This window comes from Silurus meridionalis, chromosome 22 (genome assembly GCF_014805685.1).
Source record: "Silurus meridionalis isolate SWU-2019-XX chromosome 22, ASM1480568v1, whole genome shotgun sequence".
In the NCBI taxonomy this organism is placed as follows: Eukaryota; Metazoa; Chordata; class Actinopteri; order Siluriformes; family Siluridae; genus Silurus; species Silurus meridionalis.
The window spans coordinates 3,537,892-3,565,107 of NC_060905.1; the positions used below are offsets into that span (position 1 = coordinate 3,537,892).

The 27,216-nt window shown below is 38.3% G+C and overlaps 1 protein-coding gene across 5 annotated transcripts in view; it reads right to left on the bottom strand.

Moving 5' to 3' along the window:
• Positions 1-272: 272 nt before the first annotated feature.
• Positions 273-27,216, bottom strand: part of gcgra (glucagon receptor a) — a 75,282-nt gene continuing 48,338 nt past the window's right edge. For 2 of the 5 annotated variants that reach the window (XM_046835482.1, XM_046835485.1), the window contains exons 2-14: positions 18,864-19,016; positions 16,659-16,755; positions 15,873-15,980; positions 15,600-15,703; positions 15,382-15,488; positions 14,527-14,686; positions 12,245-12,413; positions 11,655-11,715; positions 6,714-6,783; positions 5,143-5,231; positions 4,257-4,404; positions 1,538-1,579; positions 273-1,314 (exon numbers count right to left, since the gene is read on the bottom strand). In XM_046835482.1, the coding sequence (XP_046691438.1) occupies positions 982-1,314; positions 1,538-1,579; positions 4,257-4,404; positions 5,143-5,231; positions 6,714-6,783; positions 11,655-11,715; positions 12,245-12,413; positions 14,527-14,686; positions 15,382-15,488; positions 15,600-15,703; positions 15,873-15,980; positions 16,659-16,755; positions 18,864-18,914 (1,539 nt within the window). In that variant the 5' untranslated portion in view covers positions 18,915-19,016 and the 3' untranslated portion in view covers positions 273-981. Of the gene's footprint in view, positions 1,315-1,537; positions 1,580-4,256; positions 4,405-5,142; positions 5,232-6,713; positions 6,784-11,654; positions 11,716-12,244; positions 12,414-14,526; positions 14,687-15,381; positions 15,489-15,599; positions 15,704-15,872; positions 15,981-16,658; positions 16,756-18,365; positions 18,638-18,863; positions 19,017-21,524; positions 21,612-27,216 lie in introns of those variants that run through there. The other 3 variants (XM_046835487.1, XM_046835484.1, XM_046835486.1) reach the window with 3 other exon arrangements.

Consider the following 27,216-nt stretch of genomic DNA (forward strand, 5'->3'; position numbering starts at 1 on the left):
AGACCCAAACCTGTTCATGCACAACAATAGCTCAATGCCAGCTCCATGAAGATCTGCTTTTACATTGGTTGAAGTGGAAATTTTTAAGCAGCCTGTTTTTGAGCTCTAAACCCTACTGAACACTTTCAGGATGAATTGGAACTTTGACTGCACCCCAGATCTCCTCACCTACATCACTTTACTAACATCCTTGTGTCTGAACGAATCTCACACAAATCTCCACAAAATCTTGAAGAACATCTTCTCAGAAGAGTGTGAGGGAATTATAAGAGCAAATTGGGACTAATTGTGGAATGCGATGCTCAAAAAGCACATATCACACTTATGACCAGGTGTCCACAGACTTTTGGCAATATAATGTATATATTAAAAAAAAAAACAACAGCAATAATTAAACCTGACAAGTTACAGTGCACAAATAACTAAAAGCGGCTTTCGGAAAAAATAAAAATGTACCCCAAGACATCGTTAAAGAATTTAGAGACAGTCATTAGATTTTTTAGGTTCTTGGTCACAAATAAATTTTCTTTAACTTATTTTCATTATTGTGATTTGGCTTTCACGATCATTGCACTGTCAGAATGGACCCTGAAAAGGTTGAGGACTTGGCGATCCACAGGCATCCGAACTGTCGACCCCTTTACAGAGATAAAAGGTATGCTCCAGGTTCCTGTGTCCATCTGAGGTTCATGTTGTTGAAGTCTTTTTTTCAGCATGTCTTCATTCAGGTCCGTGCGCTGAGGGTGCAGTGGTGGTGTGATGATGTGCCGTGTGAACATGTTACAACCACTTGTTTTCTTTTTTTCCCCACATGAGATGGAAAGCTCACATGACTGAGGTGCTCAAACACTCGTCCACATGACATGCGCACACACACACACACACACACACACACACACACACACACATCTTGGTGCTGCTCGCTCGGACTGCGGGCTCGTGTGCCTACAGCGCATCTCTGACACACGTGTCCTCACGTGTTCACATGTTCATCTCGATGCTCCCTCGTGGATCCTGATGGCACACCATCGGCTCCTCGGCTGGCGTGCTGTTGCTGCTGCTGGTTCCCTCGGGCGATTTAGAAGTCGTATGCGTGCCGACCGTGCCGTTGTGGCAGCCGAGCGCTAGGAGCTGCTTCTCCTCGGAGCAGCAGACGGCCGAACTCATGCACGTGACGTCCCGCAGCTTGAGCTTGCTGGAAGCGACGGGTTTGTTGTTGGTCACCTGGGCCGTGTTGCTGTATGTGTGACGGTAGTCCTCGTCGATATCCTTCCCCCTCCAGCGCTTCCAGAACTTCAGGATCTCGGACTGAACCTGGAGGAGAAAATGGACAAACGGTGACGTGTGCAGATATTTTTTATGTCGCACATGTCGCAGCCATCGTTGTTTATACTAATAATTAAAATATACAAAAATTGCCCAAAATTCTGTTTTGCACCCCCCTGAAACCGTTAATGGTGTCCCCAGGCGGTATGATGATTTGGGAGCACTAGCTAGCTAGGAGTGAGACTAGTTAGGAGAAAGGTGTTATTCTCACCTCTTTGTTGACAAAGCAGTACAGGATGGCCACCAGCAGCCCCTGCAAACACAACACACCACTGATTAGTGGCTAAATGCTGCATTGGGATGAGCCAAAGTAAACATTTATGAAACAATGAGAATGCTTAACAATCTTTTGTCTCCCTCCCTGAAGACCACTCCATACTGCTGTAGATGGTTCCACCTCAACAGCCTAAAGATCCCTAAAGTTACTGAGCCACTCAAGAACTTTGAGAAAGGATTTAGACTGTAATGCAATCAACAGTCTACTAAAATGGCGCTGGACCACAGGTTGTATGAACAGTTTTGCATTAAAGCGCCCATCACTGCACAGCAATATTGGAAACATTGAATAGAGATTCGGTGTTAAGGATGAGGACAGGTTTCTTTTAAATCTGCTTCCTCTTCTTCCTCATGCCAACTCAGGGAGTTTTTCCTCAGCACTGGCTCACTCATTAGGGACAAACTTTTCATTATAAGGAAAAAACATATACATTGTTTTATACAACTTTATAACTGCTTTATCTCTGTAAAGCTACTTTGAGACAATGTCCACTGTTAAACACGCTCTATAAAGAAAATGTATTTAAAATGAAATCTCAAGGATAATTCAATATACAGGTAGTCCCTGAGTTTGACATTTTGATCATACGATGACGATTCGACAAAATTGTAAAAAATGTTTTGTGCGACAGGCAAACATAAGAGCGTATACGCGGTACGATACATTGGGACGCTGCCAGGATGTACACATCTACTGCCTTGTGAGATGCCTTACTCTTACCAGTGACAATCGACAGAGTTCAGTCTCTATGCTATTTTTTTTTTCCATTAAAAAAAAAACTTTTTAAACAGGGCGTGTCTGACTCCGCCCTCCACTCTCGATTCGTAATTTTCGGACTATTAAGCGCACCGAAATATAAGCCGCACCCACTGAATTGTACAAAGATGTTTATTTTGAACATAAATAAGCCGCACCTGTCTATAAGCCGTGTCTACACTGAAACTAATGAACTTTACACAGGCTTTAACAAAAGACAGTGTCTATTACACGGCTTGTATCTAAACAGTAGCCTACCAAGAAAGTCATTGTTCACTGTCTTCTGTCATTGTTCACTGTCTTCTGTCATTGTTCACTGTCTTCTGTCATTGTTCACTTTTCTCCCGATGCCGTGCAGCTCAGAACACAGGTGAAGTGCGGTTTTTCATGCCCGGTTGTTTTCAGTGTGACGAATGATTCTCATTTCCTGTAGACAGTCCGAGTGAGCGGCAGGTCAAACGTCAGAGGAACCTCATCCATATTTATGATGTGGTGCGGCCCGATTCAGTGGGAGCGCATCTGATTTAATATAAAGAGTTTCATTGGTTCACCTGAACCCGTTCTGCAATTTCATTGGTCTAATGTTATGGGCTTATAGTCCGGAAAATACGGTACTGTAATTTGATTAACAAAGACAAATGACAGTATACTACCCCATACTGATCAGCATTCTAGGTTATGCCATGTCTCGACTTGTGATATTTTCAAGTTACAATGGTTTCATCGGAAACGCAATAATTTATCTAATCGTCCACAAGAGAAACCCCTCTCTACGTCATGCCCTCATCCGATTTGTCCGACGACCCAAGCTTTGTTAGGACGATGTGGCTTCGACAGGGCCGACAGCTGCACTCCATGTGAGTGTTACGCTCAGTTTATCACAAGGTGAATCACCACGACTGTGACGCCTCCAAAACGCACTGTTTTCCCCAGTATTAAAGACTGTTTTTTTAGTTCAATCTGAACACACCTAATAATCCCAAACGGCCTTATTTTGTTTTGTGAAACAGGAAGTATCCGGGGGAGGGTAATCAAAACGTGCGCTATGAGACTAAATATAGCAAGTAGCAGCAGACAAACATTATTTATCTGCATAGAAAATCAGTGACATGAATCCAGACAGGGCTAATGTGATCAGCAAGTTTGGTGAAAAAACGGTACGCAAATTAGCCTGTAGTTTCCTTTAAAGGACAAAAAAAAATAACAGCGGATGCAAAAAAAAAAAAAAAAAAAGAGTCGCACCTGGAAATTTTTGAATGGATCCCGGACCTCATGCAAATGTATTACTGACGGGATAAAGCTTTCAATTTGTTGTTTTTTTGTTTTTCTTCCTATGCCGATGCGACGCGTAGAATTTATGTCGCACTCAAATGGATTTTCGTCCAAAACATGAATCTGTGTGTAAAATATTACTATGTGGATAAATGTTTGTGATAAGCAAACGTTTGCTTCTGTTTTGAACCTTCTTGCTCCACATTTGCTGTTCTGGGAAGATGTTCCACAAGAGTCTGTGGAGACTTGTGTGAGATTCATTCAGCCATAAGGGTTTTAGTAAAGTCGGTGAAAAATTCATCCCAATAGGGTTGAGGTCAGAGCTCTCTAGCAGGAGATCTTCCACTCACTTCCACTGGTTTGGGTCTCTTAGTTCAATAAAGGAACATTTCTAGCAAAAATATCCTGTCCAAAATTGTCTGAGGAAGAGTCACATAGGTTGGAAAAGTCAGGTGTTCCAATACTTTTGCCCTAATAGTGCGCTCAGGTTCTTACTGCACCAGAAAAAGTGGATAATTGAAACATATCTGATGAGCATCCAGTAGTCCAGAAATACAACATGGTCTGAAGTTAATATCTTGTTACATCCTCTGTCTTGTGTGGGAACATGTCAATCCCGGCTCACCTGGATGGAGTTGAAGACGAGGTCGATGAAGAGTTTGGTGAGCCGCAGGGTGATGGCACCGTTTGAGGTAGACTCATCAGTGACGAAGGAAAACAGGACCAGATGACACCCGAGCAGAGGGATGAGGGTGAGGGTGGACTTTGCAAGCCTGAGTGACAAAACACAGCGAGTTACACAGGAAGAAAGCAGTACTTTCCTGAGAAATATGTTCACAGTGTGAAATACTTTTTTAATATTCCATTACATTTACCACATTTCCTCATAGGAATATGAACTCATGACCTCTGGCTCCAAAGGCCAATGCCTTAACTACTAAGCTACCACATCCCCCAAGATATTAGAAATTTGATCTACTGAAATTTTAGACTTATAATATTAAATGTTGAATTCTTTTTATTTATATTATTTAAATTGATAACAGCATTTTGCCTGTTAATTTGAGCAATAGAGCTTTAAAAGATCAAACAGGATCAAAAACTAAATTGCAGATCAAATTTGAGACCAGTTGAAATCACGGTTATGTTTTTTGTCAATTTCTTGGAGCATGGTGTTAAAATACGGCATGAGATCCATGTTGGTTCAGGATTCCTTTCCAACCTTCCCTGCTCCAAAACAACTCCAAACCATTAAGCTTCTACCTCCAAGTGTGATGGTGGGGGTGAGGAAGTCTGATCACATCTTCTCTCCTGTTCTTCAGAAGTAAAAAATGTCTTCACAGAACTTTCACTGTCCAATTATATTGTGTTTTTGCCTCTTACCAAGTTTGTTTGCATTGAAACAAAAGGAACATGTATGTGTTTCACAGTACATACAAAATGACAAAATAAAAAACTGAATAAAAAAAAACAACAACATGGACTCAGTTTTGGTAGACGTGGACACCCACCGGAATTTGTAATCCGAGTATCTCATTTGGTGAGCCCTCAGCTTGGACACCAGGATCTTAATGATGCGTATAAAGATGAAGAAGTTGATCTGAGTACAGGAGAAAGCAGACAAGTGGTTAAACATCGCCCCGGACCTACTCAGCACCATTATGTCACGTTAAGACAACGCAAGCGTGACGTGTGTTTGCTCAGACGGCGCGTGCGATCGTTCACACGGGTTAAGCCGCGCGAGCCTGACACGGACGTCTGCGACGGTTTGTTTAATGTCTGAAAACAAAACATCGCTACATTATTGCAAACGCTTAAGCACAGCCGCTTCTGTCAGAATCTGAGGCGGAGACACAACAGCTGTGCACGAGAAGAAATTGAGATTAGAGTTCAAAACCTTTGGCATGAGAATTGCTTGCCACTCAGGAAAGCCTTTTCGTCAAAGTATAACAAATCGTTGAGTTTCTTGGCGGCTGAATAATGATGAATACCTGTACGAATTTCGGGTATCAGTCTGACACTGTGATGCTACGTGACGTAGCTTAGTGTACACTGTTATGCTAGCAAACAGACGGCGGAATCCTCTAATCCGCTTATGACATCTGGGCATACGTAATCCTCAATTAATGAAGCGTTCAATGCAAAGTCTTCTCTAAAAATATACACTATTTGGACAAAAGTTTGTGAACACCTGACCATAAGATTTCTATGTGCTACTTTTTGAACGTCCCATTCCACATCCCTATTTGCTGCTATAACACGCTCCACTCTTCTTGGAAGATGTTTCACTGGAATTGGTTTAGATTGTGGAGATACATTCATCCACAAGGGTGGTGGTAATATCAGATACTGATGTAGGTGAGATGAGGAGGCCTGGGTTGTTCAATAGGGTGGAGGTCAGAGCTCTATAGCTGGAGATCGTCCACTCCAACCCTTAAAAGTATATCTTCAAAGATCAGGCTTTTTAGGTTGGGGACTCCTAGTTCAAATAAGAGGTGAATAAGACATCTTAGACATTTGTGCGCCCCTAACTTTGCGCTAACGGTTTAAAGAGGAACCATATTGCTGGGAAAGTCAGGTGCTGCAAAAGTATTGGAACAGCTGAGCAATCTTCACACAATCTATCAAAAAAAATGGTTAAATTGCCAAAACAAATTGAATGCAAAACCTAAATTAAGGGGGCTCATGGCTAGCAATAGACAGCAGCAAACATCATGTACAGATTCAAGATAACAAACTGACTGATTAATAATAAGTAGGCAACTCATTTAATTATCAAAATCAACCAAACGTATGCACTTGTATTTAAAACAAAAATGCATTGATGTGTCAATAATAAAGACAATCAGTGAATGGATTAGACGTAATGGACTAAACGCTAGTAGTCCATTAAATAAGGGCCAGGACGACATAATGGCACGTTTCCTGCGGTGACCCTTTTATGTGCAGTCGCTTCACATGATAATCATGTTTGAGCGACTTTCTATTCAAAATCAACAGGTTTGATCTTCACATGACACTCAGAAAGCAAAAGACTGCGAGCTAATAAAAAAGAATGTGACAGAGGCAGACGAAATCTCACCAAAACTGCCAGGAGGATGGGAGAACGGATAATCCACCAGTACCCCATGTTGATGTTCTGTTCCCAGCAACTGATGAAGAGAGAAAACATTATACACATTAGACACATAAACAGTACACACTGTAAAGACAAAAAAAAAGGGTGGACACCAGACCATACGATTGGTATGTGCTTTTTGAATATCCTATTCCGCATTTAGTCTCCAATTATTGCTATAATAAGCTCCACTCTTCTGAGAAAGTGTTCCACTCGATTTTATGAAGGTTATGGAAAGTGAGATTTATTCAAAGGTGTTAGTGAAGTCCGGTGGTGATGTAGGTGATGTGAGGAGGCCTGGGGTTAAGTCAGTGTTCCAATTTATTCCTGTTAAATATATAGCAGGAGATCTTCCACTCCAACCAATGTAAAGCAGATCTTCAGAGAGATGGTTTTGTGCACATGGGTATTCGTCACGGTGGAAAAGTCAAAGTTGTTCAACGTGTCACTGAATTCTGTATTTTTCATTTGCGATTTCTCTCATTATCATAAATGATTAGTGTTTTGAAAAAGTGTTCATTCAATTAAAAACAACTACCGTAATTTTCGGACTATAAAGCGCACCCATATATAACCATATATGAATTTGACAAAGATTTTTTTATTTTGAAAATAAATAAGCCGCACCTGTGTATAAGCCGCAGTCTACACAACCTAATGAACTGTACACAGGCTTTAATGAAAGACAGTGTCTGTTACACGGTGTAACGGGTGAAATATGTTGTGGCTCCTTTAAGACCAGAGCGGCATTTTGGGAATAGCCTGCCACCGCATTTTTTCCGGTATTACTGCATGTGTGCAACACCGAGGAATATGTCCTTATTATTTTCTGGTGCTCAGTTCTAAGTTTCTTTGACTAACCTGTAACGCTGTTGCCAAGAAAAATAAAAAAGCACAAGTTTTTGGATACCTGTCTGTGCTTATATGATTTCTGTTGCAACTGGAGTTAGTGAATGAGCGGCAGGTCAAACGTCAGAGGAACATCATCCATATTTACGATGTGGTGAGGTCCGATTCAGTGGGAGCACGTCTGATTTAATATAAAGAGTTTCATTGGTTCACCTGAACCCGTTCCGCAATTTCATTGGTCTAATGTTATGTCGCTCAGTTTTTTGTCGTTGAAGTTTGTGAAACTGGGAAAAACCCAGGAAAAATCCATAAATTAGCCGATTCGTTGTTTAAGCCACGGGGTTCAAAGCGTGGGAAAATAGTCCGGAAAATACGGTAGTTTGAGATTTATATTGCCTTGTCCTTTTTGACCTACATTAGAACCCCCCAGCCCACCCCCATGCTGTTAAAAAAACTTTAAAAAACTTTACTTGTACTTGAACAACTCAGTTACAAGTACAACAACTTTGGTTTCAGTTGCTCAGAAAGTGAATAGGAGCCATGTTATAATGCTAACATGCTGAAAACTAACTGTAGGAAGAAGAAAGAACCGAAGGCAGCATCATATAATTCGCTTTAATTGATGATATCCAGAGGTCAGGATCGAACTGGAGGCTGTGAAGCCCCTAATGCACCCCCCCATGCTGCTTAATACTGAGTTTCTGTTTCTCAACGATCGTTTTTAGTCCCAGTGTTTATTTTTAACGGTAGTCATGTAAAAAAAAATACTCTGTGCATCTTGAGTGGTTGCAGGCCCCGGTCCTGTGGACAAGCCCCTTCATCAGTTTATAGTTTCTGATAAGCAGGAATTTTTAGTGCTGGAAATTAGTTGAGCGCTAAGTTTGTGGTGAAGTAACAACGAAGACAAATCATAATCCCATGCCCAACCGAGTGCATCCTATCCCTAGGACATTCTTTATCTGCAAAGGTGACTTTGCCAGAATGAACCTGCACCACCCCATCCTTGATAGAAGGTCTTTTTTTTTTTTGGAAAGACCAAGCTGAAAGTGCACCACGGCCGGTCTCATCCCCACAGGGACAACGTTATTAAAACAGCAGGTTCTGAAAGCAGGGAACACGAGCGGTGCCACATGCCAGCTCGTCGTCGTCCGCACGAGAACAGATCACGGAGAAGCACAGAGACGAACCGCGGCCGAGAGAGAATCCCCCTTGACATTTACAGAACTTACATAACAGCTGAATACACTCCAAAACTACTTCCAGTGAGCTTTTCTTTTTTTAAATTTTATAGCGACAGATGAGATTCGGGCTCATTTTCCAGTAATGATGATTACCATGCAGACCAGGACTTTTATACTTCTGGAGCCAGGGACATGCTTGAGATGTAAAAACCTCCCTGAATTTCCAAGAACCACTTAAGAGAATAGAACAGATTTATTTATTTATCTAAATGGCTGTATTGAATGAATTAGATTGTGTGTCAAAAGTTTGGAAACACAGAGTCTTTTATGGTTTTTGAGACATGCATGTGTGTTCCTTTTGTTTCTATGCAACAAACTCAGTGAAAAGGCAAAAACACACAAGAATCAAACTCTTAATGACTAAAAGAAAATTCTGTGGAGTCTTATTCCAGAAAGTGAAGGAAACCAACATGGCTCCTATTCCACGCTTCAACACCATGCGACTCCATCTGGACTGCGGCTTATTGGAAGCGACATTGCCGAAGCAATAAACACGTCCGAGTTCTGTAAGCGTTATTTCGAGAGTAAACAGTCGTCTGGAGAAATATCAATCATGGAACGTCCTGCCCAGTCACTGCCCCCAAATCCTATTGAACTGCTCTGGGATGAACAAGAACTCTCCAAATTATAAAGAACATCTTGAGAAACATTTCCAAGAGCAAAGTATTTCAGATGAATGTTTATGAAATTATCTGTCTCTATAAAAGTCTAGGTGCCTCCATACTTTTGACAGGCTCTGTACTTTAAGAAGAACAATATGCCGGGACTATAAAGGATGAATAAACTGTGATCCTTTTGACCAGGCCACCACAAATTACTGTACCAGTGCAAGCTGTATCCGGATCAGTGGCACTTTTATATTACATCATAAAATAACAGACAGATCCTTATTTATACGGCTAATAAGTAAGCGAAGCGCATCGGCCATGGAGTGTAATTTACTTCTGAAAGCCGTCCAGAGCATAAGAGGCACTGTGTAATATATGTGCTTAGCTGCAGAAACTGTGAGAACGCAACACACTTTTTCCCAGCGAGTCCTTCAGAAGACAAGAAGCTCATCTGCGCAGCATCACTGTCACGGCCCGAGTAGTTGCCATGGCGTAGCTCACATTCCTGTACCTTGTACATCTCTTGTGTTTTTGTTTTGTTATAGCAGCTGCTTGTGAGGCGGAGTGACGGTCCTCTGACTTTGGGCTGGATCCAGACACAAAATCACACTGGATGGAGTTTTCAACATTCAACAGAGCTAATTCACCTGCAGAAGAACTGTTTACATATATACACTATTCAGGCAAAAATTTGTGGACACCTGACCATAAAAGATTGTGCTTTTTGTACATCCTATTCCATGTTTTGTCCCCATTTGCTGTTATAAAAACCTTCACCCTTCTGGGAAGATGTTTGAGTAGATTTCGGAGTGTGTGTGGAGATTTCTTCTCATTCAGACACAAGGGTGTTTGTAAAGCCAGGTACTTATGTAGATGAAATAAGGAGGCCTAGGAGGGCCAATTAATTCAAATAGGGTTGAGGGTCAGAGCTCTATAGCAGGAGATCTTCCACCCTAAAGCTTGTCTTGATGGACCAAACTTTGTGCACAGGGGCATTGTCATGCTGGAATAAGTTTGGTTCTCCCCAAACTCAAGTGAAGGGAAAATTAAATGCTACAGCATCCAGACACGTCCTATACAACATTGTGTGCCTTCCAGTTTGAAATTCCGAATCTTATTTTCCTCAAAGATTTATGTTTGTTTTTCTGAAATAGAGGGTTCATCTGTCCTAAACATTTCCCCTTATAGAAAAACATTGGTAGTGTGAGTGCACACATTATATATATAAATCATTAAAAAAAAGAAGAAAATCTTATGCGGCAGGCAAACGCAGCAGCGTACGCTCCACCGTCCACTCACGAACCGGCGCGAACCGTGATATAGTTTATATATTACAATAGTAATGAGAATTACAATTGCTCTGTTTGACTGAATTTAATTAATAACAGTATACTACCCCATACTTTCTTTAAGACTCCTAGGTAGGTTTATTCATGTCTCAACTTTTAAGATTGTCAAGTTACGATTAGCTCATCGGAAAACATGCAATCACAGATCACTATTTCTTAAAATGACTTATCACTGATCAATATTGCTTACAACAACCAATCACTGGTCACTATTGTTTATAACAACCCATCACTGATCAATATTGTTTATAACGACCAATCACTGGTCACTATTGTTTATAAAGACCAATCACTGATCACTGTTGTTTATAACGACCAATCACTGATCACTGTCGTTTATACCAACCAATAAATGATCACTATTGTTTATAATCACAAATCACTATTTCTTAAAAACGACCAATCACTGATCAATATTGCTTACAACAACCAATTACTGATCACTACTGCTTATAACAACTAATCGATGATCACTATTGTTTATAACGACTAATCGCTGATCACTGTAGTTTATAAAGACCAATCATTGATCAATATTGCTTACAACAACCAATCACTGGTCACTATTGTTTATAACGACCAATCACTGGTCACTATTTTTTATAACGACCAAGCACTGATCACTGTTGTTTATAACGACCAATCACTGATCACTGTCGTTTATACCAACCAATAAATGATCACTATTGTTTATAATCACATATTCACTATTTCTTAAAAACGACCAATCACTGATCAATATTGCTTACAACAACCAATTACTGATCACTACTGCTTATAACGACTAATCAATGATCAACATTGTTTTGTCTCACATAAGTTTTAAAATAATTTTTCGAATACCTATTAAAAACCTACTTCTCGTTCTCGTAGATATACTTCACGATGATCCAGGGCAGAACAAAGATCAGCGGTGCTCCTGTAACCAAACAGAACACAAAACTCATTTGAATATTTTACACTTGAAGCGAGGAAACATTATTTCTGGACAGAGGGATAACATTATTTATTATTGAAAAAATGTACACTAGGGGTGTAAGTGTATATGAATACATTATTAAAATGTGCCAGATGCAGGTTTTTTCTTTTGTCAGCTTGGTTTCCTGGAGAAAAGTCACTGAAGGTGGTTTTATTTTTCATATGAAAATAAGGAAATGACCTGCAGACGTGTAGTTTGTCTAAATTTCGGGAACAAATTAATTTATTAGCAAATATCTCAGGCGTGTACTGACGTAATTATTCAAAATGGTCCCAAAAAACACTTTAGTTGAGAGGAATTATGAACTGGAATGATGTAGCTGAGGTTGAGGAACTGTCACAGGCAGAATTCTCAAATACTGCTGAACCTGAATAGCGATTTATTTGGAGCAGGAATGGCAAGGCTTCTAATTCAAGATCTGTCCATGTGTTAAAGTTGTGTTTTTGTTGTACAATAGTGAAGGCCTCACCCCAGCCGATGCACAGGTAGATGCTGAAGTGGTTCCCCTCAGTCAGCACAGTGACTGCTAGCAGGTTGTGCAGATAGATCCCTTCCACCAGCAGCCAGTGGCTGTTTGCTATGATACTGTACTGCATCATCACTACAGCAATCCTGCAGCCAACATCTGGCTGTAAAACCTGCAGGACACAAGAGATTAAACTAAAAGTACTTTTTACGTGTCATATGTACATTAAAGCAGAGTGAAATTCTTTCTTCGCATATTCTAGCAATGCCAGGAAACTGGGGTTAAATGATGCAGCCCCCCTGGAGCAGAGAGGGTTAAGGGCCTTGCTCAAGGGCCCAAGAGTGGCAGCTTGGCAATACTGAAACTTGATCTGTCGCCCTTCCAATCAGTAACCCAGAGCCCTTATCTCTTAGCTACCACTTCCCTTACTACTGATTCCACTAAGTGGTAGGTCATAGTTGTTGGACGTCTACTCAGACTGACGTGAGTTCCCAGCACCACCAAGCTGCCATTGTTGGGCCCTTGAGCAAGGCTCTTAACATTTAATTAATCAGTTGCATAAATAAAATAATTGTAAGTCACTCTGGATAGAGGCATGTCATAAATGTATAAGTTAGATATAAATGCTGTGTTTCTTAAAGGACTTGACAAGGTTCTGGAAAGAAAACAATTCATATTATGGCTACGTCCAAACTAATCTGGATCAATTTGAAAAACGGCGTTCTTGTCTAAAAACGCTCCGCACCCACATCGTATTTACTATCCCGGCTCTTAGAAACGTCGCAGCAATGACTACAAATTCGCCACCGTTTTTCTAAAACCTCCTTTTTCACAGTTCAGACTGCGATTTTGAGGGTTTTTTTAAAAAAAGCTTTTGTATGTCATTTTAGTTGACTGAAAACGCTGCCTTGGTGTGGACAAAAGGCCAAAAACGGAACTTACTTACTGGAGTCACACGGCTAAATTCTGTAACAGACTGTGTAATAATGTCTCCTCTATGCCAGAATACTCAGTGAAGGTCCTTCAGTAATTGTCTCAATGTTTGGCTAACATCATCAACATCATTGTTGTATTTGTTCATACAGAAAACACAAAACGAGGTAATAAGGGCTTTTTACTGTTAATTAGCATGTTTTATCCACTTCCACCAATTTTCACCAATGTACCTTCAGCTAGTTTGCCTTAATCCAGTGTCATTCTATCTTTGATTGCAATGGCAAGAATTTAACTACTAAAGCGCATTTATTATTTGTTTTATCCAATCACGAATTCAACATTTTCTGTGGTTCGTTATAACTATAAAAGGGAAAGTGAGGCTCAGTGGTTAGTGTTGGACCTCTGCTAGAAAAATAGTGAGTTTAAACACCAGCACTATCAAGCTGCTACTGATGGGCCCTGAAGCAAGGCCCCTAGCTGTCAACTGCTCAGTTTAACAAATGAGATAAATCAGATCGAGAAGTGGTATCTCACTGTAATGTAGATGAAGGAATTTTTTTGTCTGTAATAATTAACAAAGACTGTGAAAAAGTATTTGCCCCCTTCCTGATTTTTTAAAGTGTTTTCATATTTGACGTACTTTTTAACATTACATAAAGATAAAAAGATAAAGATAAAAAATGAAGAAAAAAGCTCTCCAAACCTGCCTGTCTCTATGTGAAAAAGTAATTGCCCCTAAACCTAATAACCGGTCGTGCCACCATTGCAGCAAGAACTGCTATCAAAAATTTGCCATAACTGGCAATGAGGCTTTCACATCTCTGTGGAGGAATTGTTTTATTTTAGTTACTCTGGAGGATTTTTGCCCATGAACAGCCTGTTTAAGGCCATGCCACAGCATCTCGACCGGATTTAAGTCCGCACTTTTACTACAAAACCTTAATTTTAATTAAAAATCATGAAGGTGACAAATATTTTTTTCACAGCACTGCATAGAGAAAAGTTTCTTTCCCCAATTAATCTTCTCACAATGTGACTAACAATTAAAGCCAATTATCCAGGACTACAAAAGATGTTGTTTTGACCTCTCCCTCAGACCAAGACAGGCTAATTATGACAAATTAAATGGATTAGGCAGCTAAAATGGTGGTAGGAAATCAGGGGACATACAGTTACAGTGTCTAGAAATACAGATTAAACAGCCATAACCCCTTAGCGCCATGCATGTAATGTTATAAAATATTTAGATGATGTGACTCTTTAAACCCAAAAGATTAAAAATTTTGACTGTATGATCGTATTGACATGGGACATGGTACTGTAAAGAACCAAAGTGAGTGATTTCTGACTTCGTTCTTGACGAACAGGTCCATCTCGAGGTCCGTGGTGGTGCCGGGGTTGATGTTGGGTTTCTCCAGCAATGCATCTTTGATAAAAATGGCTGCAGCTCGCAGGATGAAGGAGGCAAACAGGTTCATGTGAATGTTGTTCCTCATACAGTGCAGCTTCCTGAAAATATCACAGCACCATGGATAATAAACAAATTGACACACATCGATTTGTTCACCTGAATTTAACCCTGGTGCATTTTAGCTTTTGGTTAGTTCTCTATTGAGTTGTGAACCCCCACAAGGTAACAAGTTCAAATCCCAGGACCACCAAGCTGCCACTGCTGGGTCCTTGAGCAAGGCCCTTAACCCTCAATTGCTCAATTGTAAGTCGCTCTGGATAAGGGCATTTACCAAATGCCATGAATGTAAATGTACACGTGGACCTTCTAAATAACTCCAGCTTGCTTTGTTTACAGTGAGAAGAAAATTTGACTCTGAATCAACTGAATTGCAGGAAACGGTCATGCATGCCATGAGTTTTGAGTTGTAGATTTCTAGTCAATGAGATGCTAAACTAAGCTGTAAGGCACAACTAAGCCAAAGGAGCTCCAGAAATGCCTAATTAAAAGCCTGATTTGGACTGATAAAAACAAAAAAAATGAACTGAAGTTGTCTATAGAATTGTGCAATGTAGCACAGGAACCATCTGGTGATTTTGTCACATTTAATTTTATTATCACAGGTGATAGTCAATTAAGGGCATGTAAAAGACACTAAGAGTGGGCCTTCTTTGCTGATATTTGGGGAATATCACAGCGTAGTATAGCTGCCTGTTTGCTTTATATAATAAATAGGCTTGGTTGTAGGACTTACCTGAAGGCCACCAGGATACCAAGTGCCAGCACCAGTGCTCCCAGTGAGAGGGAATATCCGACAGTGTATATGACCCTGAATTTACTAAGGATCTTGAAATAGTATTGCTGAAAAACATCGAATCAGAGATCCCCACACACATATAAATCAGTATTTCTTGTTTGTCCACAGCACAATGATGTTGTGAATTCACTTTTAGAGCTGTACAAGACAAGTACCGTTTCAATCTGTTCCAGGTCATTTCTTTCACATTCACTCGCGTTCTTCTGTTTGGCCCACTGGCCATCAGCTTTGCACTCCAGATAAACCAGGCCATTTTGGACTGTAATGGACAAATTATTATACACACACTGTTTTTGTTTGATGAAATTGGTTGCCTGTAGAATAACCTGTAGTATAGGTTTATAAAATGCTATTCTAAAATGTTCTACAAATGACCTTGACCTTCCCATTTTCGTAAACACAAAAAAGTGATGTGTATAGACTCTTACCTTTTGTGTGCCAGGGCAGGTACTTGGGGCAGGGGACGCTCACCGTGGTGTTTGGCAAACCATCTGGCCAACAGGCATATTTATCGAACGTCCTATTACACATAAGACCTGCATAACAGAGTCATGTATAGTCAGAAGAGTCATTGATAAATTATGGTTCTCATAAAAAACTCAGATTCAGTCCCTTTACATAATAAAACTCAACTACTGGAATCCACTAATGGCTGATGGGAGTCTTTGAAGCTCCTCAGTGGCTCACTTCCAGATGGGTCACTCTTGGCTGGTCATCTTGCACATGCTTTTACCTCCTAGGAACTAAGTGCAGAGCCTTGGCAATGGTCAAATTAGTCAAATTAGCTCAAAATGAACTTTTAAGATGGCCAACCAGCTTTGAAACAGATAGACAGCCATCAAGTCTAAATAAAAAATTTGAAGATTTTAATATTTAGGATATTCCTTGTTTTAAAAAATTTAACTTTAAGAAATTCCTAAATATTTTGTTTATTTTTATTTTTTTATATTTTTGTTTATGTTATTCTGACTTTTGACCAGCTGGTATATTTTAGCCAAAGTATATGAGCTAAGGACTTGCCTCTCTAGAAGTTGCTTTAAAAAAATCTGTTCTTCAATAGAGTCTGATCTCTAATCAGTGAGTGCTTTTATGGTGGTACAAAATACTAGTGGATAATATGTACCTTAAACAAGGTTAATGAGGCTTTGATCTATCTGATCAGCACTCCGGTTATACGAAGCTCTAATAAGAAAACACAGAAAAGAGAAGCTCACCCGTGGTTTGTGGTTCTCTGCTGTTATTCTTGAGACATTCATCTTCATAGTTCATCCACTCTCTCATTAAAAGTTTCATGGACAAGGCAGAGGACACCTGTGAGATAAACAGTAATAATAAAGCACTGATTTAAATGAGAAAAATTTAATTAAAATTGAAATAAATGTTTTTCTTTGTGTGGTTACAGAAAATGTTCTTCAGTAAGGGTTTTATAAAATTAAACTACAAGCAATACTTTGTCTCTTTAACCTAATACAATCTAGTGTACCCAGTCCAAAAATCCATACCACCTAAATCATTAGTTAGTAGGTGGTTGTAAGACATCATGAGGTTTGACAACTGTTGCCTTCCCCTGACTGGCTCACTCCTAATTTGCTGAGTTCTAGCTGGCTCACTTGATTCTAAATGATTCCTGGCGTTGTTCAATCCTAAATTACTGATTTCTGGTTGGCTCACTTGAGGCTGAACAACTCCTGGCTGGCTCACTTCTAAATTGCTGATTCCAGGCTGACTCAATTGAGTCTGAATTGTGTGTGTACATTTTTCTATATCTATATATACCTTACTGTACATCCTGCCTATTATTTCACATCCATGTATATTTAGTGTACTTGTTTATTTAGCTTGCACATTCTTCAATGTAAAAGCCTTATAACCTTTTTACTTGTGGTACCTTTACAACAGTGTCAGCACATTTTTTTACTGCCGTATCCTTATAACCATTGACTTGTACAAACAACAATGTTTACACATCTCCTTACTGCTATTGCCTTTATATTTATTCACTGTACATATGTTTACACACACATACGTATGTATACTTACATAGTTGATACTATTTGCACTTCTGTTAGATGCTAAACTGCAACTGTCTGTCTGTCTGTCTGTCTGTCTGTCTGTCTGTCTGTCTATCTATCTATCTATCTATCTATCTATCTATTCATTCATTTCTTGCCTGCTCACTCCTAACTTTCCTGGCTGGCTCAGTCTTAACTTACTGACTCCTGGGTGGCTCACTTTCGGAAGAATAATTCCTTGCTGGCTCACTTGACACTCAATAACTCTGGTTGCTCAACCTGCACATTCTATTATGTCCATGCTACTAATAATTTTCTATGGATTGCAAGGTTGACTTTGTACAAAGTAAGAGGTTTTGTTAATAAGAGTTAAAAAAAACTTTCACATGACTACAACATGCTTAGCTTGTTAGCTAAGATGAGATTTGATTGGTCCAGTAGTTCTGATTGCAAGGCAAATCATAGGCTTATATATAATCCACTAACTCTTACTCATGTTATTTAACAAAGACAAACCTCTGATAATTGACATGGTGATGCTTTCTGTAAGAAAAAATGCTTTTAACAGACTGTGATAAAAGAGTAAGATCGGTTTATACTTTTATTGTTTTGCCTTATTAAAGACAAAAAAGAAGGAAAAGGGAGGTTGGTGATGTATTGACTGTGGATAGCTGCTATAACGTAAGTGATAGCAGAACCTGGCTTGTTTTGCAGATGCTCCAAATGAGCAAAAAGAGGAATGTGCAATTATTGAATAAACAGAATATATTTTAACTGTTAACATAAACACTTCAGGGTTCTCTGCTGTAGGATAAATAAACACTTCAGGGTTCGCTGCTATAGGATAAATAAACACTTCAGGGTGGTAACAGTAAGGTTTTGCTGGTAAATAAAACTCCACAAGCGTACCAAGCGTTCCTCTTATTACCCAGGCAGAGCTGGCTTTGTTCAGACTGCTGTGAATGCTCTTTAAATACCTCAGCAGGAACTCACAGGACATCTCATATATAATTCGACTTATATGTGTGTGTGTGTGTGTGTGTGTGTGTGTGTGTGTGTGTGTGTGTGTGTGTGTGTGTGTGTGTGTGTGTGTGTGTGTGTGTGTGTGTGTTTTATTCCTTTTATTAATAATTCATTCGATTTCTCTGTTAACTGAATCTGTTGTTGGTGTGCAGGAACACCTAAAAAATGAGAAGATGATGGTCTCAGGAGAGCTTCCAGTGCTGGTTAATAAAAGACACATAAAAGATGAAGGAGAGAGAGAGAGAGAGAGAGAGAGAGAGAGAGAGAGAGAGAGAGAGAGAGAGAGAGAGAGAGAGAGAGAGAGAGAGAGAGAGAGAGAGAGAGAGAGAGAGAGAGAGAGAGAGAGAGAGAGAGAGACAGAGAGAGAGAGATGTGTGAGCTGACCTGGGTGCAGGAGAAGAAAATGATCAGGCTCAGAAGAAATGCTTGTGACATCCCTTTGTCGTGCTGCTGCTGACGTTAGGTGGGGGGGCCTGAGGGTGGCTAAGGTGGGGATCACCTCATAGGAGTCCTTGAAGGGTCACCACACTGCCTAAGCTTAACACACACACACACACACACACACACACACAGTATTACCTCACGTTCTGCTTACTGTTTTCAAGAAGCATACATTTTATAGAAACGCCTATCTATCTATCTATCTATCTATCTATCTATCTATCTATCTATCTATCTATCTATCTATCTATCTATCTATCTATCTATCTATCTATCTATCTATCTATCTATCTATCTATCTATATATCTATCGCATTTTAGTAGGATTTTAATAAAATAAAGATTTAGGTTTAAGTTTTTCCAAAGATAGCATTTATTTTTTCTTATATATTTTGAAATAACAGGTATGAAGCTCAGACAGGTTCATTGGTTTGTTTTCCAGGTGATCTTAGTTAAAAAGGAAACCTACTTAAAGAGGTTCTTCCACATTATTAAGCAAGTTACAGTTCTGATGCAATATGGAGAAGAAGAAAGATCTTTCTGCAGATAAAAAACGTGAAATAGTGCAATGTCTTGCCAAAGGCATGCAAACACTTGAAATATCTCAGAAACTGAACAGAGACCATCAAAATATCAAAAGATTTGTGAGTGACACAGCACAGAAGAATGTGATGTGATGAGATAAGGGCTTACTAAGCAAGATTTCTGTCAGACAAATGAATAGTATTAAAAGAGTGACTATAAAAAAGCCACTATTGAGCTATTGTTTTGTTGGTGAATGGTGTGCTAAACTGGATGGTACAGAAGGATGGAGCTCTGGATGGCCACCCTGCTCCAACAAGACTGGGACGTCAGCAAGGAGGTCTTGGAGTGATGATATGGGCTGGAATATTGGGAATTGAGATGGTAGGACCCTTTAGGACCCTTTCACTTTCTGCAGGACAACGCATCATCACACCCTTCAATAAAACACCATTGAATTTTTAATTGCTATGGGCATAAAAAGAGAAACAAGTTATGGTGTATGGCCACCATCATCCACTGACTTCAATCCTATTGAGAACCCAACTGAGAACCTTTCCTCAAAGGGAAGCTCAGTATTGCATGCAGTATTGCTCTGAACAACAGTTCTGGGAGGAAATTCTGGCATCCTCAAATGAAATACAGGCAGAAACTATACATGGACTTACAATTATAATGCAAGAGAGTTGTTAAAGTCATCTCAAAGAAGGGTTTGTGTTATTTAATTGTGTAATTTGTATGAAAAATTTTCTGTCAATGCACCGTATGTGACCGAGTTCGAGTTTTGACATCACAATAACCTTCTAAATGGTTTCAAAGTGTATTTTTTTCAAAGCGAATTTATCACCAGCTAAAATTGCTTAAAAATGTAAAAAAACAGACTCCAACAAACCACCAATTCCACTGAAACTAAAAGAGAGCAACCAAATTTCTGCTTTGCTAAAATACAGTACATATGTATATTCATCCCACACACAACCATCCTATTCAGGGTGAGCAATAGATCCTGATGCTTCTCAGCAAAACACACAGCTTTTATTATAATCAAGGGAAGTCAATATCAGTTTGCTTTGCTTATGTTATAAAAAACTTTCCAATTATCCCATAATTGAGCTAGTTAGCAATTTCGCAGCATGGTAGGTTTTGCTGTCCTGCTGCTTGTGTATGTAGGTTTTTTGGTGCATTCATTTGTCAGTATCAATGAAAATCTAATAATCTTACTGAAGCAAAACTGTTTTGGAGCATTATCTCCTTCATATTGTTAGTTTCTACATTAGTTGAGCAGAGAAAGTCTACTGTATTTCATCAAAATGATCATTTGGAAGAAAAAAAGAAGAAATTAAACTGAGCTAAAGTCGCACCACCCAGAGTTAATTCTGTAATAAGAACGACGTCCTTTCTGAGGAACATCAGGCGTAAATCCAGGCGAGAATCTCTCTCTCTCTCTCTCTCTCTCTCTCTCTCTCTCTCTATATATATATATAGAGAGAGAGAGAAAATCTTGTGTATATATATATATATATATATATACAATATTCTCTCTCTCTCTCTCTCTCTCTCTCTCTCTCTCTCTATATATATATATATAGAGAGAGAAAATCTTGTGTATATATATATATATATATATATAATATTCTCTCTCTCTCTCGCTCTATAAATATATATATATATATATATATATATATATATATATATATATATATATATATATATATATATATATAGAAAGATAGAGAGAGAGAGAGAGAGAGAGAGAGAGATTTTATTATTATTAAATTTTATTTTCATTATTATAATTATCATTTATTGCTTTTTTCCCTTCTTTTTTATGTTGTTAATTTTACACAACACACGCTTACTTTGATCAACTTTATAAAAAATATAATTAAATAAATAATAAAAACTATATATATATATATATATATATATATATATATATATATATATATATATATATATATATATATATATATAGTTATTCATTTCGTTTGTTAGTTGGTTCTTTAGTTAACTCCATCGACCGTTCATATACGGACAGGCCGACATGTATGTGTGCAGCTAATGAAGTGGGCACTCACTCACCTGCAGTCGGAGAACCTCCGAGGTTGGAGAACAGAACGAAATCTGAAACGTTTCTGCAAAAATCACCTTTACCGTGGAAACATTTTTAGCTAAAACGTTTCAAATTCCATTCTGTTCCAGTCTGTGGGCGGAGTCAGGCTGTGTGCTGCTGCTGCTCAAATTACTGCACACATGCAGGTTTCGTTTTTTTATAAAGCAAATAAAAATCGAACAAAACAAGGCTATTGGTTCGAAGCTTATCTGAGGTTTATGTGGCGGTCACATTTGTATAAAGGCTCTTAGATTCGCAGCGCTGCAATGTGCTTGATCCCAATCATGCTTGTGTGCGGTTATTATTTATTTTCTTTGCAAGCAGTGAAACCATGGCCTAGTTTTGAAGCCCCAACACCACCAGGAAGCCATGATTTCTTACAGTGTACCTGTTTCAGATCTAACGCCTATATAAACCACAGTAAAAATCAGATACAAGGGAAAAAACTCTGCATGTACTACACGTGTAATGTAAACAAAACCAGACAGTGCAACCTGAAAACCACGGCAGGAAATGCAGCTTGGGAAACAGCAACAATCTGCATCTAACTAATATCACTGCACCACATCTACAGGGTATGTGTGATTATCACTGACAAGCATCAAAAACATTTCCATGACCTGAGAAAACAAGTCAAAACCTCCTCCTGACTTGTTATGTAACAGCAAACATTTAAAATGTGTTTATTTATTTATAAATGTATTTAATTATATTAGGGTACACTTACAACAACATTGTCTTAAGTGCTTGTTCATCTTATGGATGCACAATTAGGCCAAAAAAAAAAAAATGTTTTATATATATATATACAATATTCTCTCTCTCTCTCTCTCTCTCTCTCTCTCTCTCTCTATATATATATATAGTCATGAAAATAAAGAAAACTCTTTGAATGAGAAGGTGTGTCCAAACTTTTGGTCTGTACTGTATATATATATATATATATATATACAATATTCTCTCTCTCTCTCTCTCTCTCTCTCTCTCTCTCTCTATATATATATATATATATATATATATATATATATATATATATATATATATATACAATATTCTCTCTCTCTCTCGCTCTATAAATATATATATATATATATATATATATATATATATATATATATATATATATATATATATATATATATATATATATATAGAAAGATAGAGAGAGAGAGAGAGAGATTTTATTATTATTAAATTTTATTTTCATTATTATAATTATCATTTATTGCTTTTTTCCTTCTTTTTATGTTGTTAATTTTACACAACACACGCTTACTTTGATCAACTTTATAAAAAATATAATTAAATAAATAATAAAAACTATATATATATATATATATATATATATATATATATATATATATATATATATATATATATATATATATAGTTATTCATTTCGTTTGTTAGTTGGTTCTTTAGTTAACTCCATCGACCGTTCATATACGGACAGGCCGACATGTATGTGTGCAGCTAATGAAGTGGGCACTCACTCACCTGCAGTCGGAGAACCTCCGAGGTTGGAGAACAGAACGAAATCTGAAACGTTTCTGCAAAAATCACCTTTACCGTGGAAACATTTTTAGCTAAAACGTTTCAAATTCCATTCTGTTCCAGTCTGTGGGCGGAGTCAGGCTGTGTGCTGCTGCTCAAATTACTGCACACATGCAGGTTTCGTTTTTTTATAAAGCAAATAAAAATCGAACAAAACAAGGCTATTGGTTCGGAAGCTTATCTGAGGTTTATGTGGCGGTCACATTTGTATAAAGGCTCTTAGATTCGCAGCGCTGCAATGTGCTTGATCCCAATCATGCTTGTGTGCGGTTATTATTTATTTTCTTTGCAAGCAGTGAAACCATGGCCTAGTTTTGAAGCCCCAACACCACCAGGAAGCCATGATTTCTTACAGTGTACCTGTTTCAGATCTAACGCCTATATAAACCACAGTAAAAATCAGATACAAGGGAAAAAACTCTGCATGTACTACACGTGTAATGTAAACAAAACCAGACAGTGCAACCTGAAAACCACGGCAGGAAATGCAGCTTGGGAAACAGCAACAATCTGCATCTAACTAATATCACTGCACCACATCTACAGGGTATGTGTGATTATCACTGACAAGCATCAAAAACATTTCCATGACCTGAGAAAACAAGTCAAAACCTCCTCCTGACTTGTTATGTAACAGCAAACATTTAAAATGTGTTTATTTATTTATAAATGTATTTAATTATATTAGGGTACACTTACAACAACATTGTCTTAAGTGCTTGTTCATCTTATGGATGCACAATTAGGCCAAAAAAAAAAAATGTTTTATATATATATATATATATATATATATATATATATAAAATTTATTTATTTATTTTATTTTCCCCAGTTTTATCTCAAATTCAACAGCTGCTTCTGCATTTCTAACATCAAAGATGAATTTCCAAGTAAATTATTGTATATAGACAAAAGTTTGTGGACACCTGAGCAAAAGATTCATGTTTTCTGAGCATCCCATACCACAGTGAATCCTTATTAGCTGTTATAATAACCTCTACTCTTCTGAGAAGACGTTCTACTAGATTTTGTAGAAATTTCTGTGAGATTCATTTAGCCACAAAAGGTTTTCTGTAGGGTTAAGGGTCAGAGCTCTATAATAATAAATAAACAATTTGGTTGGAATATGGTTGGATATATAATAATGTAGTTTTATATATATATATATATATATATATATATATATATATATATATATATATATATATATATATATAGTCATGAAAATAAAGAAAACTCTTTGAATGAGAAGGTGTGTCCAAACTTTTGGTCTGTACTGTATATATATATATATATAGACATGGACTGAATCTGAAAGAAAAGATTTGAAGAACAACAGAAAGCTTGTTTTAATAGTAAAACAGAGCCCTAACAATGTTACTGATAAAAATGGATTAATGTGAATTATCTCTTAGGTACACATTTGACATAATCCCTAATCACTTAAAAACACTGTAGAGTAAAAGATGAATTTACTAGCATACACGTGATTCTGTAGCACGTGATATTGTAATGCAGCGCAGTAATCATATTAAAAGTTGTTTACAAGTCAGCCTGTTCTTCCTCCAAGACAAGTCGCTAGTCGCTTGCATGAACGAGGTCAGGAATGCTTACAAAGCTGAAACTGGGACTGTAAATAAAGCTAATCAGTTATTATCTGTAATGAGCTCATTATGAGATTTAAGCATGCATGTGCTCTATATAAACCCCAAACAGCTCTACAAGTATTAAGTGTTTAAATAAAAAAAATGAGAATGATGGATTACTCTGCTCCAAAATCATGCAATAGGGAAATATGTTTTATCAATTGATGTCCACGGTATGGGAAAAAGTATTGGGACACCTGGCATTTCTCCTAGCTGGCATTACTAGCAGATGTTCACTCAGTCTCAACAAATTTGAGTTCTGAGCTGATTAGCTGGATAAATAACTGAGTAAAATATAATAATAATAACTCATGTTTTTCCCCACCGTGATTAGAGAAGCCTTATAAAAAGAAGTATTAGGAGTGTCATGATCGTTGACTCATGCCTGAGACAGGATGCGCATTCTGCAAGGTGATGGAAAGTTCATCGTAGACAATCTGAGAACTTCCTCCATGTAGACCGCATGCTAAACTGGGTCACATCTCTCATGCGGCTGCTGCTTCTATCTGGTCGTCCATCCTGTGATTAGTAGTTGTCAGCTGCAGATACTTTTTAAAAATATATATAATTTTTTTTTACTCCACTGGCTTTTTTGCTCAAAGGAACTGAAGTTGTTCTGGTCTCTCTCACACACACACACACACACACACACACACACACACACACACACACACACACACACACTTATTCTGTAAGTGTGTACCTTAATTTAGCTTGCTTAAGCAGCTTCTTCCCAAAGCAGACAAAACAAAAGCAATGTTTAACCCAAAAACAGAGCATTGCCTACAGTCTGTGCTGATCACAACATTTCTAACCACAACCAAAGAAACAGTAGGTCAAGTGTGTTATTTTCTTACTGTAACTGAGATGTACAGCTTACTACAGCTAAAATATGGTGACTCTATGGCTCTATGGGCAGATTATAAATGAGAAAATCAGACACTATATAGATTAAAGTTTTGGGACACCTGACTTTTGCAGCCATGTGTGGTTCTTCCACAAACTGTTCTCACAAATCAAAACAAAACAATTGTATTGGACGTCTTTGAAAGCGCTAACATTCATTCATTCACTTGAATTAGGAAACCCAAACCTGTTAAAGCATGACACAAAGAGCACAAATGCCAGCTCCATGAAGATATAGATGGTGTGGAGTGGAAGATCTCCTGCTATCCCTACTGAAGAACTTTGGGATGAATTTTTCACACTGACTGCACCCTCAATCTTCCTCAGCAACCTGACTTTACTAACACCCTCGTGGCTAAATGAATGTCACCAAACAACACAGAATCTAGTAGAACATCTTCTAGTGGAACATCTTCCCAGAAAAGTTCAAAAAAACATACATAGGAATCTTACGCTGCGGTGTCCACAAATTTTTTGCCCCCCATTATATGGTCGATGGAGCGTTCTTAGAGATGAAAGTGTGCTCACGATGTTTTCACGTGGCATATGATTTTCATTTCGTTTCCTTCTCTGTTGAATGCTTCAGCATTAATAGGTCACATGACCAAGCCTATGCTAGGAACTTAATAAGTAAACACCAGTGAGCACTCCATGAAGTCTTTATCCTTATAAAAAAAAAGAGCAAATTGATTATTTTACCCTGATATAACCGAATCTTTATCAATATTTTAATTTACAGGTGTATTTATTACCTGTGGTTATTTCTATTCGTTGTTTTCTAGCAGGTCCAATGACGGCATAATGTCTGGAAACATGGTTACTAAGGAAATACTGACACGGTGGATTCAGAAATATGTCAGTAGTTTTTGCAGTATTTACATAATTGTTATGTAGATAAAATATTTTATGCAAAAATGCCTTCCCATGTATTAGCACACCCATATGCAAGTACGCAAATGCAAACGGGTTCCTATTCTACTGATTAACCCGGAGATGATAAGAGATTAGAATAATAATCTACACCTCATTTCTATATATGAGATTATCAGCTCCGTCGATACAATGTGTATACATGAGGCACAAACCATGGAGCGAGAAAGTGAAGAGATGGAGAAAGAGGAGAAGGTCCGTCAGGTTCAGCACCCAGAACACTAACGCACAGCCGATTCAATCCAATCTAATTAGATAATTTCTGAAACAAGCTCGTCGGAATTGGGCAACTGGTTCACCGAGCTCCTTTTCGAAAAGTGGATCAGACTCCCACTCTCGAATGGTGCTGATTTAGATCAGATCTCTTTCTGCATCGGACTAGAAACTGTTCCTTCTATACGTTTACATTAATGGTAAATATGGTTGGTAAATTCGGACCCCCACATCCAGACTGCGTCACGGTTTCTATCCAGAAAACGTTCGACTCCACAATATCGTGGACTCTCACACGTGTACTCCCATTTAGACAAATAACTGCTGCTGAACCACCACATGTTCACGTGTTTATTACTACATGACGATTTATTTGCACTAACACATCTCGCGTACTCTCAACACAGGTTAC